Source organism: Carex rostrata, chromosome 32, assembly GCF_964058835.1.
Source record: "Carex rostrata chromosome 32, lpCarRost1.2, whole genome shotgun sequence".
Classification (NCBI taxonomy): Eukaryota; Viridiplantae; Streptophyta; class Magnoliopsida; order Poales; family Cyperaceae; genus Carex; species Carex rostrata.
The window spans coordinates 2,734,818-2,757,948 of NC_135949.1; the positions used below are offsets into that span (position 1 = coordinate 2,734,818).

The following is a 23,131-nucleotide window of genomic DNA, read 5'->3' on the forward strand; positions in this document are numbered from 1 at the left end:
TTCTGGAGCACTCCCTTAGTTTTCTTATCTCACATTAAATCGGGACGGTCCGATGGGTATTGAATAAATTCCAACTGATATTAATTCAGAGCCATCCGATCTGCATTTTGATGTAAGATCAAGTGCGCATGAAGCATGAATTTAAAATTCATGTAGATCAAGTGCAAATCAAATACACACAAATTTTAAAAACGATCGAACGGCTCGGACCTTCCCCTTCACAAATCTTTGTTTTGACCAGAACTCCAATGTCACAATTTTTTATTTTTATACAATAAATTTTCACCACTTAACGAGTGATACATGAAGACAAAATTTATAAAGTTTTCAGTTTTCTTGGTACTAAAATTAGAAAAAAAAATTAATTTTATTTATCATAAATTAACGTGACTCATTCATTTTTCGGTCTTTTGGTTTAATATCCAACGGGCTTGTAATTTTTCTTCATATATCGCGTGTGAAGAAGGTTAAAAACTTAAAATTAATAATTCGTATATATCAATTTACTTTTAGTTCATTTTTAAAATATAATTTAATAAAAGTCTTAACGACCATGCTCGTACTTCAAATTTTTAATCCATTTGTAGAGAAATTTCTGTCCTATATTTACAAAAAGTATTTTATAATGAAACTTTTATCCATAATTATAATATAATTTTTCATATTTTTATCGTTTAGGAGAATTTTGTCTTCAGCTCACCGGCCAATAAAACGCGTTGCACCAAACATGACCATATCAAGATTTTCTAACGAAAATTTTGCATTTTTGTTGGTTGCGTAAAAGTGTAGGATTATTTAAATTCGGATTATTTGATTTAAAAAATACCATGCTCAAATTCATATTAAAAACTCTATTGTAATGTGACATTATACAGAATCAATCCGGTTCATATTTTTATGCTTATGTCAAAATTTGATTAGCATAACTCTAGAATTTATTAAATTGATTTCAAACGATAAATTCAAATTATTAAAATTGATGTGTGTACATACAATATTTTTAAATTTTCGAATTTATTTTGTATAAAGTTAAGTAATAAAAAAGTAAAAATTTATAAGTTATTTTATTATATTCATTTACATCATTATTTGATCGCTTGACACTGTATCAAAATGAATTTTAAATTTTCAAATTTTTGCATGTTCATGCATCACTTGCGATGTATATTGATTTCAATAATTTTGATTCGTTGTTTAAAATAAATCCGGTATATTCCAGAGTTATGATCATCAAACTCTTTTGGTGAGCATAGCACTTTACTCAATTTATAAAACTGATTTAGATTATGCTGATTAGAGTTCATATCTGTTATTTTTCTCAACCTAAATTGTACAATTATTTTATTTTTTAATTCAGACCGTTTAAAATTAACACACCAAATCGACCCGCCGACGTGCGTCATACAAAAAAAATCAAATATTTCGGTTCTTTTTTTGAGATCATATCTCCCTCTATTATCATAATAGTATTATTGGATCCGTGCGTTGCAAAAATATAAAACTTGGTTTTCAAACATATTTTATTATGAAGATTATGTTGAGCGGTTCGGATCGATTGTTCGGATTTTAAAAACGAAGATAAAGGATGTGAAGTATATTGGAGCATAAAATCATGATATATTTGAACCCTCCTCTTCATAAATATATTTATCATTTATACAATACAAAATTACAATTTTATATTTACATACCACAAATTGTAAATGAAAAACCATCTAAATTAATTCTAATATAAACAAGGAAATGAATTCTAATAATAAATTAAGAGGTACAAAATGAAAGAACATCCACATTTATTCATAACAGTAGACAAGTTTTAAGTACAAGAGAAATTTTCATTTCCAAAAGAAATATATATATATACAAATCTAAATATATATATATAACAAAGCTAATTAAAATATATATCAAACAAATGTTTAATTCCACTGCTCCCTGACATTCATCGTCATGCATCGTCTGTTTTACTATCATGATTGAGACTTCAAACGACTTCTAACACGAAGGATAAATTCCGAAGCTGCGGCGTCGATGTCCTCTTCTCTATCTGTTTTTCCTGTACCAGTTTTATTTTCATGGTCGAGACGACTTCTCATACGACGGATAAAAGCCGAAGCTGCAGTGTCGATGTCCTTTTCTATATCTATTTTTCCAGCACCGGTTTTACTTTCATGGTTGAGACGACTTCTCACACGAAGGATAAAAGCTGAAGCAGCGTTGTCGATCTCCTTTTCTCTATCTATTTTCCCATCTGTAATTGGTATATCTATTACCTGTTTGAGAGCAAACAGACAACATTACTTGATTTGACAAACAATAATTTTCTACTCTTCTAAAAAATAGTAAAAAAAACCCTAAAAAATATAAAATTTAGTTTACAAGTACATTCATACAGAGACCTTGTTGATTGTTTTGGATCAACCGTTAGGATTTTGAAAACAAAAATATTGATTTGTAGTACGGACCAATTCGCCCTATGCATAGTACCATACCCTCACTCTTATACAAGATATTATATTATATATATATATTTTACCTTGGTACGAGACATCTTAACTAATTGTGCGCTCTTTTACTTTGTGCTAATCAAAGCCTCCTTTGTTTTTCTGGGACAAGGATTCCAGGATGCTTATATAACAACCGATTTGAAGAAGAATTCAATTAAAAGGGAGGTACACAGAATTTTCACTGTGGTTTCTTCTAATTAATTGGACAATTTACCAGCATTTACCGTCACAACATGAAGTCAATTCTTAATGCTTAAGTCACAACATGAAGACAATTTACCTGCATTTGAACGATCCTCTAAGTCAAATAATTTACTTCTAAATACAAATTGCAAATTTCATGTATACCCTTTAGAAACTTCATAAACTTCTGAAATTGGGCCCCAATTTATATCCTAATTGAATAAAATATTTAGTCAACGCGTTAATGATCCAACAAAATACAAACCGCAAATTCCAACTTAATAAATTCTAGGGAGAATTTCATGTAAATCCTTCATAAACTTCTGAAATTTGGGCCCCAATTTCTATCCTAATTGAAGAATTTTTTAGTCAACGCGTTATTGCTCTATCAAAATACAAACCACAAATTCCAGCTTCATAAATTCTAGGGAGAATTTCATGTAAATCCTTCAGAAACTTCTGAAATTTGGGCCCCAATTTCTATCCTAATTGAATAATTTTTTTAGTCAACACGTTAATGATCCATTGAAATACAAACCACAAATTCCAGCTTAATAAATTATAGGAAGAATTTCATGTAAATTCTTCAGAAATTTCTGAAATTTGGGCCCCAATTTCTACGAAATAGCTTCTTGCTCAAGGCAAAGAAAGACGCTCTTCTACGTCATTATCTTCGCACCAATCTGATTAAATGCAATATAGATTTATGGACTGGGGGAGGTCCAACAGAAATTGAATGAAATTGGATCTGATATCTGATCATCTGATCGAAAAGATCACGAACAATTAAAATGAAGGAGGAAAATAAATTTAACCAATCCAGCGTATTGCAACCTTTATTTTCACAACGTGACAAAAAAAATTTAGGCCCGGATAATATTTTGTCACGTTGGTACGGATCAGAGTTTAAACCAAAGTCCCATTTGCCATTATGAATTGTAGGTTAACAAATTTACATAATATCTTGTTAGATTAATTATGCCATTATACAATTTGCAGCAGCCAACATATATATTTGTATCACTATATAGAACATATATATTCACTACTATAAAAAAAAAACCTTTTATATCGGTTAGAATCGCGTTGCGCCATCGGGGTCCAATCCGATGCATATTGGTAAATATATATAGAGAATTTCCTTTTCTAATTTAGAGGATCATAATGGTTAATTTCAATTTAGTACAAGTAGAATCAATGCCTTGAATTTTAAGTTAAACTAGTCTAACTTAATGTGTATCAACTGAAGGTGCATACTTTTTCCCGACAATATTTTCATCTATGAACAACAATTGTTATAAGTTCTCAAATTAATATGGAGCCGCAGAAAATATGAGTCGTCTTGTTAATTTGTCTTTTTTTTTTTAAAGCCTTGGCAGTGTCTGCCAATGGAATTTATTATACATCTTACATGTCTAGTATGTCTTACACCAACAAGTTAAATTAAAACATCTATCAATCTTTCGAACAAAACTTCAACCAGAGTAATCCTTCTTGCAAGATATGTTGCGTTAGTTCATGAGAACGCATCTTGTAATTTCGAAAGATCCTCGCATTACGTTGTTTCCACAAGTGCCAGCATGCACTAATAAAAAATACTGCCCATGCATTCTCATGCATCTTTACCCCTGCTAGCCCTCTTCTTTGAGAAGCATACCACACTCTTTTCACTGTTTCATCTGGAATCATAATAACCTGACCCAAAGCCATCTCCAGTCTTTGCCAGACTTGTTGCGCATAAGTACATTTAAACAACAAATGCAAAGCAGTTTCGAATGGGCAGTTGTCGCACATGACACACTGCCGATCACAACCTATTCTCCTTTTCTCAAGTACATCTTGCGTTAGTATTTTTCCATTTAGTGTTAGGTAAATAAAAACCCTCACTGTTGGTGGAACTTGGTATTTCCAAATTTTGCTAAAACCGTACTTGAGTTTTCCGCCTCCCATAATTACCTTATAAAATGATTTAGAGCTGTATTCACCAGATGCATTCCATCTCCAACTGATTGCATCTTGTTGAGTTGTGAAAGATATTCTGGTGCTTGGTGTTCGTAGCACCGTACCCAGCAGCGGACTAGCCTCACAAAGTGATAAGTTAGGTCGGTACAGCCCCACTCTTGCAACTCTGGGACCCACTAGAGGAAGGCCCTGCCACGAGTCAAACCAGTAAGAAATGCTCTTCCCATCCCCCACACTCCATCTTGTACTCCAAAGGAAGAAGTATTTTATCTGCATCAAGTTATTCCAAAAGAAAGAACCTTGCATTATCCAAAATTTCGGACCAGCTGCCCGGTTCCCTTTACCACGAATTTTTGTTGCCACTGATGCCCATAAGCAGTCCGGCTGTTTATATAATTTCCACCACCAACGTAACAATAATGCGATATTTTGTATTTCAAAATTTGGTACTCCAAGCCCCCCCCACGCCTTTGGCAAGCATACCGTGTCCCAGTTAGTTAAAGAAATTCCGGGACTATCCATTCCAGTTTTTCCCCACAAAAATTCTCTTCTTATCTTGTTCGTTCTAGTGATGACCCATTGAGGCAATTTAAATGCAGACATGAAATAAACAGGCATCGACGATAGGACAGAGTTTAAAAGTTGTAGTCTACCTCCACGAGATAATAATTTACCCTTCCAACCGGCTAGTTTCTCTTCCATTTTCTCTACCAGAGGCATAAATGAGGCCCGACCTGGTTTTCTAACGGAGAGCGGCAACCCGAGGTACTGAATTGGGAAGTCAGTGCGCTGACATCCTAGAATAGCCTGCGCCATTTCCACTTGATCAGATTCTAAATTAATTGGAACAAACGTGCTTTTGGAGAAATTAATTTGTAATCCCGACACCGATGTGAAAAGCCAAAGAATCAGCTTTAGTGAAACCAAAGATAGAGCATCGGCTCCCACAATCACCGCAGTGTCATCCGCGTACTGGAGTGCCAAAACTGATTCCTTAATTTTATTTGATAAAGGAACCTGTAAAATATCATTCAAACCTGAGACCATTTGCTGAAAGATATCGACCATTAAATCAAACAACATTGGTGACAATGGATCACCCTGCCGCAAACCTCGCTTGTGCTTGAAATAATTGGATGCTTGACCATTGATTACAACTCTAGATGATGCCGTTTCCACCAGATTTTGAATCCACTTTATCCATATAACCGGAAATCCCCTCGCATGCAGAACCCGGATCAAAAATGACCAATTGATCGAGTCGAAAGCCTTTGCCAGATCAATTTTTAAAAAAATTGCCTGCTTTCCGCTACTTGATAAATGTTGCAAAATCTCCCTCGTAGCCACAAAATTCTCAGTGATTTGCCTATCTTTAATAAAAGCCGTCTGAAACGGAGAAATAAGGTCAGGAAGGGCATGGCGCAATCTATCGGCCAAGATTTTTGAGATCAGCTTTGGTACGGTATTAATTATGCTTATCGGTCGAAAGTCTTTGACTGTATGCTGGTTATTACCTTTGGGAATCATTACAATATTTGCATGATTAAAAGGAGAGAGATCCAGCCTTAGAGCAAAAAAATCAAATACCAATTGGACCACATCTGCTTTCACAAACTGCCAATTTATTTGCAAGAATTCATTGGGTAGTCCATCTGGCCCCGAAGCCTTGTTTCTCGCTAACCTGTGAACTGCCTTTTCTATCTCAGCCTCCGTGATGGGTTGCTGCAAATGTGAAAGAGTTGGGTTTGAGGTGTATAGCTTACATGGCTCAAAAGTTAGCACTTCACTTGATTTGCCGAGAGCACCTTGTAAGTATTGAAAAAACGCCTCGATTATCTGACCCGGATCTGTAACTGTCAAACCATCATGTTCCAATGATAAGATAGCATTTCTTCTATGCCTAGCTGAAGCACAAGCATGGAAGAAGCGAGTGTTCTTGTCCCCGTGCGCTAACCAGTGACATCTGGATCTTTGCTTCCATCTCAACTCCATGTTATTTGCAAGTTCATATGTTCTTTCACGCACCAAATTTCGAAATCTGAATTCATGTGCAAACAGTGGCCTTTTTTCTTCAATTTGATCAAAAAACAAAATAACTTGCTTACAATATTGTAGCTGCGGATCCATCTGCCCAAAATTATGCATATGCCAATTTTTTAGTGCCTCATGCGTAGCCTCTATTTTTGAATTAAAAATATGCACCATATCTCCATGCTGCCGGTACTGCGTTTGCCACACATCTTGTATTATTGAAGCTGCTTCAGGATATTTCAACCAAAAAATTTCCAATTTTGGTTCCTTTTTCAACGTTTGAGGGTTTTTGCAAATTAAGAGAAGCGGAGCATGATCAGAGACCGTCATCTCCAAGGCTTGCAGCGAAATTAATGGATATTGCACTGACCACTCTGATGACATTAGAACTCTGTCTAACTTTGAAAAAACTGGCACCGGTCTCTTGCTAGACCATGTGAATTGACGGTTTTTAAGTGCAATATCTATCAAGCCTAAATCTCGAATCAGATCATTGAAAGAGCACGCCAAATTCAGATCTCGCATATCTCCAGATCTATCTACGAGCCAACGAACCATATTGAAATCTCCCGCCATAATCCATGGATGTTGAACCAGTTCAGCTACCTTTCTTAGTTCAATGAGAAACAGTGGTTTAAGTGCATCCACTGACGGGCCATACACATTCGTGACTAAAAAACAGTGACCGGTATTCATATGCCTTAACAACACCGAAACCGTATGAGTGGAGGCCCAACTATTTAGCATCTCAAAAGACTTCTTCCATGATATTAAGCATCCACCAGATGTGCCAATGGATTGGATGTAAGCACACTGTTTCTCAAAAAATGAAGGTAGGACACGAGAGAAATAGAACACATCATGTGTACTCCACTTAGTTTCTTGCAAAATACAAACGTCACACCTTGACGACATTATTACATTTTTCACCACACTACATTTTTCACCACTACTCCCAAGCCCTCTACAATTCCAAGACATGAGCTTTATTTTTTTGTAATTCATGATTAAATAAAAATTAACATCCAACATCACTTTTCCGTCTAAACGAATCATCACTCAAAGTCCGCACCTACCATTTCCTCAGTCTCAGATTCATATTGGTTTGAACTATGTTGCTGCTCTATTAGAAGTCGCCTCTGTTCTTCCCTAGCCAATTTAGCTCTTTCATGATTGTCTTCTTTAATTGCTTGCACCACATCATCTGCCTTGAAACCACATCTATGAGCCATTGCGGAGCAGTGATCATATTCTACCCTAACTTCATAAAAACCTTCAGCATTCAAAGTAACTTCTGCCTTCCTGCCGCATTTTTTCTTCCCTATTCGTGATGTGACTCGTGATGTGCTGCCTTTTATCAAATTCACTTTGCTCTTCTGGGCCTGATTTTGTGGTTTTTTAAAAGAACTGGCCCGCAAATGCATCAGGGCTTTTGATGTCATCAGTTTCGGCCTCTTGCTTTGGCGTGTGGTCTCCACCCGTTTATCAGATATGATTATGTGGGACCCATTACCTTTTCCTGTAATGATTGTCCCATGATTTCCTCCCTTTTTTTCCTTATCTTTGCTCTGCACCTGATTCCCTTCTCGAAACGTTCGGATTTCAGGATTCTCATTACGAGAAAGAATCCTTTTTGGGAGTTGCCTATCAATTTTCTGTGGCCTCTCTCCCTCCTTCACCACGTCTTGACCCGTTTTCATTGGTTGTTCATCCGCCCCACACAATGGAGCAACAAAATCCCCATGCGTTAATAAATTTGAAATCCCAAAATCTTCCTCATTTATGGTAGCAGTAATGGAATGTTCCCTAGTATCTGCATTACCCATGGGATCTTCTGTGGATTGGTGCGGCATTTGATCCTGCTGCCTAGATGTGACATCTGCTTTGTCTTTACCGGCAAGGAACTTCCTGATCTCCGGCGGCAGTGACAACCAATCACGGCCTTGACAAATTTTCTGGAGCATTGCACGTGACATCTGGAATAGTTCTTCACTATCAGAACCATCCTGGTTATTTGGGGCATAGGACGGCACACATGATGGACTTAGGGGCCTACTAAATTGTGGTGGCTGCTTAGGCAGATCCTTCGGTGAATAAACTAGACCCGAAATCCATTTCCTTGGATATACTGGCATAACATACTCACAACCACCGACTTTCATGGCCACAGTTAGCGGTATGCGCTCCAAGTTGTCCGTCGCAATGACAGCCGTCCAACATTTGATATTGCTTGGATTGTCCTGAGCAACCTCTCCGAGGTATACTCCAAAACTCGAGACTGCCCGAATTACATGTTTCTCTCGGTATAGATGAGGCGGTATACCGACTATGTCAAGCATGACTTTGAGTGAGGGAACATTGATTGATGCTTCATCTCTAGGACTCCAAACTTGGAACGTCAAGCCCATATCCCAAACTGATACAGGGATAGCCGGGATGAGAGTTTGTGGAGTAAGACCCTCTGGTAGCCGAACTAGGTAACGACCTCTGGCCATGATACCAATCTCCATCTCTTCTTTCTTCACCAAGCCTGATCTAGCAATGTATTCTCCAAGGTCATCCACATGAAGTTCAGATTCGACTTGATGAGTATCAACCACCATTGCTGCTTCAAGTTTTTGTACCTCTGAAAAATATTCCTCATCACGTTCAATGAAGCATGCATGTCTTGCTGGCCTATTTTCCGGCATGGAGGGTGGATTGTAAGGGTAGTCTCCTGTGAGTATATCATCAAAAGAAACCTCATGCAGTGTGCTTGGCTGTAGCTTGGTTGGTTTGGGTGGTATGAAGGGTTTTGCATTAGGGTTGAGAGCAATGGCCTTGCAACGGTTCCCCGCATGGCCGTTACCCCAGCACTTGCCACATTTCATAGCATTACGACAGTTCGCTGCACTGTGGCCCCTAGTACAACATCTAAAACATCTTCCGTGCCATTCTGCAAACTGTGGAGATGGGGGGAATCGTAGGTTTGCGGGGCCATGTGGTGATATGTAAGGTGGCTTTGTATTTGGGTTCATTGGGTTGTTGGTCAGGGAAGGAACTGGTGAGTTGTTTGGAGTTCTGCGGTGGTGAGTGGTAGGTTTTTGGAAGGTGTTTCTAGCTGTTTGGGCGTAAGAAGGCTTAGAAGTATAAGGGATGTATGGTTTAGTCGTGGGAATGGTTTTTGTTGAAGATCTCCAGTTTTCGGGGTGGTGCCGGCGCCTTGAAACGATTTGCCATTCACCTTCAGAAGCCATGATCGCCTAAATAATTTGTCTATATTTGTATTGCATGATTCATAAATGAAATCCAAAAACAAATATAAAGAAACTAAATCATAATAATACTCTTGACGGCTACGTATTAAACATACATGTAATTATAGTTTGTTACTAAAATATATAAATTAATTATCAACCTTTGTCTAAGCCGTACAAATGATAAATATAGCGAGACCTCCTTGAAATCACAGAACAAATTCAGACAAATCTGGACCATAAAAACCAGCGATATTCAATAAATATAAAAAAATAGTAAACAATTTCCAAAAAATGTAGAATTTGGTCTCCAAACACATATTAATATGGAGAACAAGATGAACGGTTCGGATCGACCGTTAGGATTTTGAAAAGTCGAATATTGAGCCGTAGCACGGGAGACCTCTTAGCTACCCATAGCATATTAGCCAAATCCTATATATATATATATATATATATATATATATATTTCTCATTTATACAATACTATATTACAATTTTATATTTACAGATCACAAATTGTAAATGAAAAATCATCTAAATTAATTTTAATATAAAGGAGGAAATGAATTCTAAAAATAAATTAAGAGTTACAAAATGAAAGAACATCCACATTTATCCATAAGAGTAGACAAGTTTTAAGTACAAGAGAAATTTTCATTTCCAAAAGAAATATATATATGGACTGGGGGAGGTCCAATATATATTTTATTGACTTCAAGGCAAAGAAAGACGCTCTTTTACGTCATTATCTTCGCACCAATCTGATTGAATGCAATATAGATTTATGGACTGGGGGAGGTCCAATAGAAATTGAATGAAATTGGATCTGATATCTGATCATTTGCAACCTTTATTTTCACAGTGTGTCACAAAAAAAATTTAGGCCCGGATAATATGGGCTTTCAAATTTGGGCCGGTCGGAACAAAATCCTTGATTGTTTAGTTTCAGGTTCTTATTACATTCTCCATAAGCTGAGAAAATTTGTGCAATGAAAAACTTAAAAAAGTTGAGATGTTTGAAGTTTAGATTCCAAAAAGAATTTAGGGAAGAACTTTTTAATGAATACCGATTATTTTTCTATGTATTGGCTTGCTCTTTTTAACAAAATCATGGTATATTTTAACCCTCCTCTTCATATATATATTTCTCATTTATACAATACAAGATTACAATTTTATATTTACATACCACAAATTGTAAATGAAAAACCATCTAAATTAATTCTAATATAAATTAGTAAATAAATTCTAATAATAAATTAAGAGTTACAAAATGAAAGAACATCCACATTTATTCATAACAGTAGACAAGTTTTAAGTACAAGAGAAATTTTCATTTCCTAAAGAAATATATATATATAACAAATCTAAATATATATATATAACAAAGCTAAAATATATATCAAACAAATGTTTAATTCCACTGCTCCCTGACATTCATTGTCATTCATCGTCAGTTTTACTGTCATGGTTGAGACTTCAAACGACTTCTAACACGAAGGATAAATTCCGAAGCTGCGGCGTCGATGTCCTCTTCTCTATCTGTTTTTCCTGTACCAGTTTTATTTTCATGGTCGAGACGACTTCTCATACGACGGATAAAAGCCGAAGCTGCAGTGTCGATATCCTTTTCTATATCTGTTTTTCCGGCACCGGTTTTACTTTCATGGTTGAGACGACTTCTCACGCGAAGGATAAAAGCTGAAGCAGCGTTGTCGATCTCCTTTTCTCTATCTATTTTCCCATCTGTAATTGGTATATCTATTACCTGTTTGAGAGAAAACAGACAAAATTACTTGATCTGAAATTTCTGGACCATCCACAAACAATGAATTTCTACTCTTCTAAAAAAATAGTAAAAAAAATTCTTAAAAATATAAAATTTAGTTTACAAGTACATTCATATAGAGACCTTGTTGATTGTTTTAGATCAACCGTTAGGATTTTGAAAACAAAAATATTAATTTGTAGTACGGACCAATTCGCCCTATGCATAGTACCATACCCTCACTCTTATACAAGATATTATATTATATTATATATATATATATATATATATATATATATATATATATATTTTACCTTGGTACCAGACATCTTAACTAATTCTGCGCTCTTTTACTTTGTGCTAATCAAAGCCTCCTTTGTTTTTCTGGTACAAGGATTCCAGGATGCTTATATAACAACCGATTTGAAGAAGAATTCAATTAAAAGGGAGGTACACAGAATTTTCACTGTGGTTTCTTCTAATTAATTGGACAATTTACCAGCATTTACCGTCACAACATGAAGTCAATTCTTAATGCTTAAGTCACAACATGAAGACAATTTACCTGCATTTGAACGATCCTCTAAGTCAAATAATTTACTTCTAAATACAAATTGCAAATTTCATGTATACCCTTTAGAAACTTCATAAACTTCTGAAATTGGGCCCCAATTTATATCCTAATTGAATAAAATATTTAGTCAACGCGTTAATGATCCAACAAAATACAAACCGCAAATTCCAACTTAATAAATTCTAGGGAGAATTTCATGTAAATCCTTCATAAACTTCTGAAATTTGGGCCCCAATTTCTATCCTAATTGAAGAATTTTTTAGTCAACGCGTTATTGCTCTATCAAAATACAAACCACAAATTCCAGCTTCATAAATTCTAGGGAGAATTTCATGTAAATCCTTCAGAAACTTCTGAAATTTGGGCCCCAATTTCTATCCTAATTGAATAATTTTTTTAGTCAACACGTTAATGATCCATCAAAATACAAACCACAAATTCCAGCTTAATAAATTATAGGGAGAATTTCATGTAAATTCTTCAGTAATTTCTGAAATTTGGGCCCCAATTTCTACGAAATAGCTTCTTGCTCAAGGCAAAGAAAGACGCTCTTCTACGTCATTATCTTCGCACCAATCTGATTGAATGCAATATAGATTTATGGACTGGGGGAGGTCCAATAGAAATTGAATGAAACTGGATCTGATATCTGATCATCTGATCGAAAAGATCACGAACAATCAAAATGAAGGAAGAAAATAAATTTAACCAATCCAGCGTATTGCAACCTTTATTTTCGCAGTGTTACAAAAAAAAATTAGGCCCGAATAATATGGGCTTTCAAATATGGGCCGGTCTGAACAAAATCCTTGATTGTTTAGTTTCAGGTTCTTATTACATTCTCCATAAACTGAGAAAATTTGTACAATGGAAAACTTAAAAAAGTTGACATGTTTTAAGTTTAGATTCCAAAAGAATTTGGGGAAGAACTTTTTAATAAATACCGATTATTTTTCTATGTATTGGCTTGCTCTTCTTGTCAAAAAAATATATATATATGCAGGACTCGAAGTTCATTTTGGTCTGAACTTGTAAATCATTGAATGGGCTACCTCTCTTACACCTTTTGAAAAAAAAAGCCTGAAAATGTGCTTATGTTTGAGATTCCTTTTTTATGGACTGATGGTTTTTTTTTTCTTTTTTTTTTTTAAATAAGGCAATATAGCTCGTTTCATAGAAATCCAGTTAAATTACAGTTATTTTTTAATTAGCAGAGCCATAATTTTACTAATTCCTTTCTTTATTTTATTTTTCCGCAAGTAATTGTAACTCGATAAATGACAATAATTTAGGCTAAGTGATAAGAAAAATAACGATTTATTTGACCCCTATCACCATGGCAAGTTTAATATGGTTTCAGATCCCATTTGAACTAAACTTAGTGCTGGAATTTTTTACCTCATGTGGTGCACAAATTTTGAGATCATTGCCATAGAATCCGGAACAATTTGACCCTTACTCAACATCACGGATTGCCTCATATCTTCTCGCCATACTGGAGCATAGGCTTGCTCTACTATCGGCAAGGGAGTCATTTGAAGCACATCCGCCCGCACCCCATCAAGTTTGTCGTCAAGTCCATCGAGAAAGGTGCAGACACGATCCACCTGCACCACCTGATTGTATTTCTCGATGTTCTCCTTGCACTTCATTGGATTTGGTTGTCAAAAATCTATCTCCCACAATAGAGCTTGCAATGAATTGTAGTATTCTTCAACTTGCCCACCCGATTGTTTCAGCCGATATATTCTTTTCTTGAAGTCATAAACTTGTGATGCATCATTGCCATCAAAAAATGTGGTTGCAATGGTGTCCCACACTTCTTTTGCTTTTGAAAAACGAATAAATTTCCAATTAGATTTGGTGCTAGAGAATTGATCATCCAACCTTTCACAATCAAATCATTGATCTTTCACTTGTGATGTGTCAGATTGCCTTCAGGTGGTTGGGACCGATCGCCGTTCAAGTGCCCGAACTTATCTTTGCTAGTATAAACATCTCTACTACTTGTGACCACAACCCGAAATTAGTTTCATCGAGTTTGATCGTGATCCGTGCAGCAGCCCCTTCAAATTGTGGAGTTGGTACTGCCACTGGATTCTTGGCTGTGAGGAGTTGCGCCAGTTTCTCAAGGAGTGCATCGGTCTCACTTTAATCTTCTAATCCTGTCACGCTTTCGTCAGCTTCAGACATAACAGTACTCTGTTTGATCTGTTGGTATAATCACTACTCTGATACCATGTAAAAATATTGTAAATACACCAGACTCCCCAAACCTCGCTCCCTCTCTTTCTTTATTGATTGTCTTAATTTTTCTGATACAAAAAATTCTGAAGAAGACAAAACTTCAAATACAAGGCATATAGCCTGGATTGAACAGTGAGAGAAATATTAACAAATGAAATTCAATATAATAAAATATAAAGAAATTTCAATAGATGTCAAATAACGAAATAATTAATTCAGTACCTATAAATTAGCTAAATCCTACATATTAAATAATTTTGAGTCATATTATCTCATTTCAAAAATAAAAAACATTATGTATTTTTATTGATCTGGATTGAGCGTATATATTAAAATTCATGCCATTTAATAATGCAATTTTTTTTTATTATAAAGGCCTAAGCCCATTTTCCATTGAAGAAAATAGTTTAACTTACAACCTTCTTAGCAAGATCACCTAAACAGTTCACAAAATATAACCCTGACACTTTATGCATATTGTACATCAACATAATGCGTATTAATTGGTACTATATATATATATATATATATATTGTACAAATTAATTAGCTAGTATCCACACGTTCAATCGTTTTCCGAACCTACCCCTCAATTAATTGCAAATTAAGAAGCAAAGAACATGAGATGAGCAAGCAACTAGATACTCATGGAGGGCTCAATATATAACCAACAACAGCAGGTGCAAGGCAATACAGACAAGAGATAACACACCACAAGACCATTTATATACACTTACCAGCATGAAACTTGGAAGAAAAACAGATCAAGACCATAACTTAGTTTTGTTCAAGCAAAAGTCATTCTTTAAAACTCACACAAAAAAAACACTCTGTTCTTTGATATCGATACATTTCATGCAAGAAGAAATTATTATGGATTTGTGAAATACATTTGAATATATAGATATATAATATATATATTTCAAGAGAGCAATCCGTGAGGTTGAAAGTTTTTTATGTTGAGTTTCTAGGAAGTCCAACGAAAGAGGTCCATTCATAATCTTAGATACATTGATTTTATATTGTAATGTTTGTAAATGTGACTTGTTTCATTTGAAAAACCATACTATATATATTGGTATGTATTCCTTTTCTTCATGTTCACTTTATGCTGTGTGAAAGAAAGGTATATATATTCAATTTACTACTATTCATAATTAGTTTGCTAAGGATCCTTCTAAGTTTATCTTGCCTATATGAAGCACTTGTGCGTTTTGATGTTGTTGGATTTGGAAACAACAAACCTTTAAATTTAAATATTCTTATATTAATTAGTTGACGATTGGTAATGAAAGTAAGCATGTTTTGTAAATGAATATGGGAAGCTCTAGGATATTAAATGCACCAAAATTAGTTGCAACAATATTTTCCAACTCTGAAATTTCTACCTAACTACTAATCAAGAAAACTAAATGGATGATTTAATTTCTTTTTCACAGCACGTTCACTTTTAGCCACCATGATCACATAAATGAGAAAATAAGGAGGAATCAGTCTAATTAAAGACACAATCTTAAAAACAACATGAACAAACCTAGTACAAAATAAGTTCTTGGAAACTGATTAAAAACACAATCTTGAACCAAATCAAAGCTGGATAGATAATAATTTTCATCACTCAAAAGCCCACTGAAATTCACGACGAATCTCCTCATCCTCCTTGGGAGTGAAGTCATTTTTGATGTTGAAGGTTTGGCGAATCTCCTCCGGACTCTTCCCCATTATCATGTCGGCGACCTTTTGGCATGCCAAATCCAGCAGCCCCTTGATGTGTAGGTAGTTAGCTGCCATTAGAAGGTTGAAGAGTGTCGCCACATCAACATCTAAAAATTGCTTGTCCCAGTTCCTCAGCTCCTCATCAGAAATCCTTGAGGAAGCATCTGTCGCATCAACGTGCTTCTTGCAATACTCGATCACCATTGCAAGGGTTGCTGCGTAGACATTCGGTAGCGGGATGAAGTTCATATCGCTGATGTCCTCTATGATATGGCAGATCATTTGAGATTGCTTCGCCACTGCCTCAGGTACCAGGAAACCTTCGCCGTCCTTGCTCATGAGCGTGACCATGTTGCCGGTTGTGTTGTCTGACATTTTCTTCTCGTGGAAAGAGAGATCAAATGGTTATGGAAGAGAAATTATGGAGATGAGAGATCTTGGAAACCATGAACTGAAATGCAATGAATTTATATAGCAAGCATGATAGTACAGCTTTCTCTAAATACTCTATATTTAGAAATAAAAGCATCTATTTTTATATTTTTTTTCTGTGATTTTAAAATAGCACCATCCATATAATATTAATCACTAAATTTTTGTCTTCTATTAAAGAAGGTACTATATATTGCGACCAACGCTTTTAGCACCATTCATATACTATTACTAACTAAACTAGGACTATGTATTGGAATGCATTCCTAAAATAAAAGTATATATTGAGAAAGAATTAATTTTTTAAATATTATCAAATAAAATTCAACATAAAAAGAATGAAAAAATCAATATATGTCAAATATGAAATAATTAATTCAGTACATGTAAGTTAGGATTATCACAATTTGGTAATTAGTATGTTGTGTGTCCCTTCAATAATAAAAGCGGTAAATATAGAGAATTTTCTTTTTTATTTAATAAGATTAGAATGGTTAATTCCAATTTAGTACTAGTAGAATCAATACCTTAAATTTTAAGTTAAATTAGTGTAACTTAATGTGTACCAACTCAAGGTGCTTACTTTTTTCCTACAATATTTTCATCTAAAAACAACAATTGTTATAAACTCTCCAATTAATATGGAGCCACAGAAAATCTGAGTCGTCTTGATAATTTGTCTATGTTTACATTGCATGACCCATAAATGGAATCTAAAAACAAACAGAAAGAAAATAAATCATAAAAATACTCTTGACGGCTACCTATTAAATATATTCTAGAATTTTTGTCAGGGAGGAGTAAGAAAATAACTAATCGGATTTGAATAGTTAATCGGGTTTAAACCCATTAGTTAATTGAGTATTAGATAAAAAACAATGCTCTAATTTCTAATATCTAATTTCCAATGTTTTGATTTCTAATTTCCAACACTCTGACTTCTAATCCTAATTACCAAATATAATTCAAAAAAATTATCATAGCTTTAATCCTAAAATTAACATTAAATTAAACCCAAAAGTTCAGAGCAGAGCAAAGTCGAATCAAACTTATAAATTTGTATAAATCTTCAAAATCTAGAGAGGTGCAGTTGCCTCCCTCTAAAATACACTGGGTCTGCCCTTGTAAACATTACAATTATAGATTGTTACTAAAATATATAAATTATCAACCTTCGCCTAAGCCGTACAAATGATAAATATAACGAGCCCCTCCTTGAAATCAGAGAACAAACTCTGAATAAAGCTATCAAATTTAGTCTTGTAAAAATACAATAAACTTCATTTTCCAATTGATTCATAATTTTGCATACAAAGAAAATTACATTGTTAGTAAAACTTAGTGTTAGCTTAAAATAAGAAGAAAAAAATAAACACTTGCTATAATTCCCCCTTTAACTGAATCAAGAGCATGAAGGTTCATTATTTGGGTACCTATCATCCCTATGAAGTGCCACTACACAGAATTAGAGGCAGAGCCAGACTTTCAGACAATGGAAGTCAACTATGAATAGAAGTCAAGTATATAAAATTTTTCTACTATAAATGGAGGTCAATTTCACACTGTCTATAGTATTTTAATTTAAACTATATTCAAAATATGGTCTAAATAAAAATAAAAAATAAAAAAATGAATGGATCAATTGACCCCATTTATTGACTATGTATTTGCCCTGCGCTGCATGGCCCAATAAAATCTGAATTGTCATCCAAGCAATATTTCCTTAAAAGAGAAATAATACAAAATCCAAATGAAAGTCCAAAAACAGAAACTGATTACTAATTACGTCCAAGCCATTTTGTGAATTTGTAACCATAAAATAGTTTGTGATATTATTACTATTATAATTTTCAAGAGAGAAAATGTTTTAAATATTTCTGCTTCCTTATCTTTGTTAAAGACATAGCTTCTGCCTACGGTTTTAAAGCAGAGGCAGAGCTACATAACAGGGGTAGGAAATTGCCTACTCTTAAAAAATATATATAATTTGAATCATATTTTTTTTAATGGGTCTTGTCTACCTCTGAATTTCATTATGTCTACTCCTAACTCAAATTCTTTTGAAGAACAATAATGGTGATTGAAAAAAAAAATTGTAAACAATGGAGATTCTTAACCAGATTAGGAAGAAGAATCTTCAACTATTTTTGTTACCAGACTTGACATATAACTTTTTACTATTAAAAAAATTGAATTTCTAGTGGTTGACGGTAAACCTTACCGTTTAATATCTGAATTAATGCAATGAATACTTCTCGTATTCTGTAGCATGTAGCCTGCAAAATGCCTATTTAGATTATTAAAACAAAATAGTGGTTTGTTTATTTATTTTTTGTTTTATCAAAAGTAAAGAATGGGACTGTATATACTCGCCTACAAATTTGATTGTTATGAAAATGTAAAAGTAGAAATTAAACTTCTATTTTTTTTTTGTGAATATCATTCAAACTTCTTAATATTTTATGGAAAAGTATATTTTATTTTAAAATTAGATAAATTTAAAATTTTCAAGTAATTATAAATTAAAAATTTAATTATTTTGTGTGTTATTAATATTTAAACTGTGCTCACTGTGGTTAAGGTAATCTTTTTTAAATTGTGAATATGCAATTTAATTTGTTAAGTGGTACCACTTGTTTTAGAAATTATAAGTAATTGTTTGAGTAATTTTAGTACTAATCAGTAATTAAGAAATTATAACCGTTTTGATAGGCGGAGACGCAATTTGATAGGTGGCTCGAGAGGAGAAAAAAAAAGAGTTATGAAGGCAATTCAAATCCAAACCCGTTTGGAAAAAAAGAACCCGAATTCAATTTCTATCTATTTCTGACTTAAATCCTGGCTACGCCACTATTTTAGAGGAGAGATATTTTGTCACATTGGTATGGGTCAAAGACTCAAAAGTTCAAAACAAAGTTCCATTTGGCATTATGAAATGTAGGTTAACAAATTTACATAATATCTGGTTAATTAGATTATGTCATTATGAATAATTTTGAAACAGTCAATATATTTACACCACTAAATTAAGAACAAATTAATTATTGCTATTTCTTTGAGTTAATAAATTATAACATAATTACAATTGTTTTTTCTTGTTAAGTACATAAAAGATTATGAATTTGGCGTATACAATTGGAATCATATTGACATTGTAATTAATCTCTGCTGAGACCCAAAATCTCCAGTGACTTTCCATTATCCCTAATTTTTTCCATCGCTGAACAGGAAAAAAATTAAATAATATTCACCAAAAAAAATCTAAAATAATATTAACCAAAATTTTTTAAAATATTCGTCTAAATTAATGTTGGAAATATTTAAACACACTATATATATGACAGGAAATTTTGAAAATTAGCCCAACCTATGGTGGTTTTGATATAAAATACGCCGCTTCATTTGATGTAACATTTGACGAATCCGAGCATAATTTAAAATAAAACAACCCAAAAAAAAAAAAATTCAATATCTCGAATCTCAGATTCTGGACGCAAGCATAATTTGAATTAAATTTCAAACCGATATTAAATCAGAGCCATGTGATCTGCATTTTGATACAACTCAGGGGAAGGTTCTCGTGGTGAATTGAGGATTTTCACCAAGGGGTAAAAAAATATTGAATCAGATTTAAACTCATTAACTAATTAGACACTCGATAAATAAACAATGTTTTGACTTATATTTTTTAATGCTCTAATTTGTAGTTTCTAATGCTTTAACTTATAATTATAATTACCAATCATAATTTAAGAATTTGTTTTTGATTTTAACACTAAATTTAACACGGATAACAAATCAAAGATTCAGAGGAGACAAAAAAATTCCAGGGAGAACAAAGTCGATAGATCCCCCCCCCCCCCCTTTTATTTTAGCACAGTATAGTTTCACCACTTAACTAGTATACATAAATAAAAAAAATAAAGTTTTCAGTTTTCTTGGTACTAAAATAAAATTAAAACCTAATTTATTTATCATAAATTAATGTGACTCATTCATATAATATCCAACGGGCTCTAAATTTATTTATCAATTGAATTTTAGTTTATTTTTAAAATACCAATTTAATAAATCTTAACAACCTATTACCGATTTTTTTATTTATATCCAAAAATTAAATCAAATTACAAAAAATAACCGAAGCACCGTTGAATTTTGTAACCGGATTTTTTTTTTCGGTTACCCAATTCCCGAAATTGGAAAAAATGTCCGGTTATTGGATAACCGGAAATATGGTTTTGGTCCGGTTATCCAATAACCGGGTTTTTTTTTTTTTAAACTCATTTTTTTATAAATGTATATGTATATGTATATGTATATGTATATGTATATGTATATGTATATGTATATGTATATGTATATGTATATGTATATGTATATGTATATGTATATGTATATGTATATGTATATGTATATGTATATGTATATGTATATGTATATGTATATGTATATGTATATGTATATGTATATGTATATGTATATGTATATGTATATGTATATGTATATGTATATGTATATGTATATGTATATGTATATGTATATGTATATGTATATGTATATGTATATTTTTCTATAATATTAAATTTCAGATTTGATTTACAATTTTTTTTTTTGTAAATTTGATAAATCTAAATACGAATTTTATTTTATATGTGTATGTGTATGTAATATATATTATCAAGATAATAACAAGAAAGTCATTGTAGTGTAGTGGTTAGTGTATTTGGCCCTCAACCAAGAGACACGAGTTCAAGCCCCAGTGAGAGCAAAACCTTTTTTTTTCTCGGTGGGGCTTGAAATAAGTTTTGCTCTCACTAGGACTTGAACCCGTGTCTCTTGGTCGAGAGCCAAATACACTAACCACTACACTACAATGACTTTCTGGTTATTATCTTGATAATATATATTATATACACATACACATACACATATAAAATAAAATTTGTATTTAGATTTATCAAATTTACACAAAAAAAATTTGTAAATCAAATCTGAAATTTAAAATTATAGAAAAATATACATATACATATAAATATGGTTATAAAAAAATGAGTTTAAAAAAAAAAAAAACCCGGTTATTGGATAACCGGACCAAAATCATATTTCCAGTTATATCCAATAACCGGATATTTTTTCCAATTCCGGAAATTGGGTAACCGGAAAAAAAAAATCCGGTTACTGGGTAACCGGATTGGGTAATTTTCGAAATTCAACGGTGGTTCGGTTATTTTTTGTAATTTGATTTAATTTTTTGATATAAATAAAAAAATCGGAACCTATATACATTACATTGCCCCTGTTTAAAGTTTTTAGAATTTCTAGAAAGCCACGTCATATTTTCAATTTTATAATCCATTTGATCAAAATATGTTCTAATGAAACTTTTATCCATTATTAATTATAATATAATTCTTCATTTTTTTTCTCGTTTAGGAGAATTTTCTCTTCAGATCACCGGCCAATAAAACGCGTTGCACCAAACATGAGAATATCAATATTTTCGTTAGAAAATCTTGCTCTTGTGGAGAAAAATAGCATTTTTGTTGGCTGCGTAAAAGTGCGTAAAAGTGTAGCATTATTTGATTTAAAAAAGACCTTCATCAAATTCATATTTATACTTTCCAGATGTTTCAATCCAAAAATAAAAATATCCTCTTTTTGTCTGATACAGAAATATACTGCAGATCAGATTATTTTAGTAAGAAAATTACAAAAATAATGTTAGCTGGTGTTGTATTCCTCAGTATAATTTTAAAATTTATTGAATTAATTTCAAACGATCAATTTAAACAATTGAAACAGATTTATTTCACGACTGATTCGTGTATATGTATAAATGTTTAAAAAAAAAATTAGTAGAAAATCAAGCAGTAAAAAAAAATGAAGGTGTATAAGCTATTTTATGTATTTTTTTAATTATTTTTTTACAGCTTAACTTTGTACTAAATTAATTTCAAAATTTTATATGTACATACATCACTTGTGAAGTAGATTAATTTTAACATTTTAAATTTGTTATTTAAAATCAATCCATTAAATTTTAAAATTACGTTCATCACGCTAGTTTTACTTTTATAAAACTGATCAGCTTATGCACTAATAAGTTCATAACTGTTATTATTCTCGATCTAAATTGTACAATTCTATTATTATTTTTAATTCAGACCGTTTGATTTAAAATGAACACACCAAATTGACCCGCTGACGTCATCTAAAAACAATAGATTTTTCATGACTTCAGACAAGATTTAGTGAATTGGTTCTAAATCAAACCATTTGATTAGGTGTTCAATTAGTATCGGATTAAATTGGGTATGATTTTTCATCAGAATTGTTTGATCCCCTTCAAAATTCGTACGCACAGCTTTAATATTCATGCAGATTAATTAAATGCATGCAAATTTTGACACAAATCAAACAGTTCAATATAAACCAATAACCTAACAAAAATAAACATAAAGTTTCTCAAAAAG

At 33.0% G+C, this 23,131-nt stretch overlaps 2 protein-coding genes and 1 pseudogene across 2 annotated transcripts; all 3 read right to left on the bottom strand.

Moving 5' to 3' along the window:
- Window positions 1-1,910: 1,910 nt before the first annotated feature.
- On the bottom strand, window positions 1,911-2,665 carry LOC144548051 (uncharacterized). Its single transcript, XM_078296734.1, has 2 exons — window positions 2,537-2,665; window positions 1,911-2,273 (listed from the first exon to the last, which is right to left on the bottom strand). Exons 1-2 carry the CDS (start codon window positions 2,549-2,551, stop codon window positions 1,971-1,973), a joined length of 318 nt encoding a protein of 105 aa, XP_078152860.1. The 5' UTR covers window positions 2,552-2,665; the 3' UTR covers window positions 1,911-1,970.
- An 8,684-nt stretch (window positions 2,666-11,349) lies between these two features.
- On the bottom strand, window positions 11,350-12,130 carry LOC144548132 (uncharacterized). The gene is made up of 2 exons (XM_078296821.1): window positions 12,005-12,130; window positions 11,350-11,690 (listed from the first exon to the last, which is right to left on the bottom strand). Exons 1-2 carry the CDS (start codon window positions 12,017-12,019, stop codon window positions 11,388-11,390), a joined length of 318 nt encoding a protein of 105 aa, XP_078152947.1. The 5' UTR covers window positions 12,020-12,130; the 3' UTR covers window positions 11,350-11,387.
- A 3,994-nt stretch (window positions 12,131-16,124) lies between these two features.
- Window positions 16,125-16,625, bottom strand: LOC144548036 (SKP1-like protein 11 pseudogene; annotated as a pseudogene).
- Window positions 16,626-23,131: the final 6,506 nt, after the last annotated feature.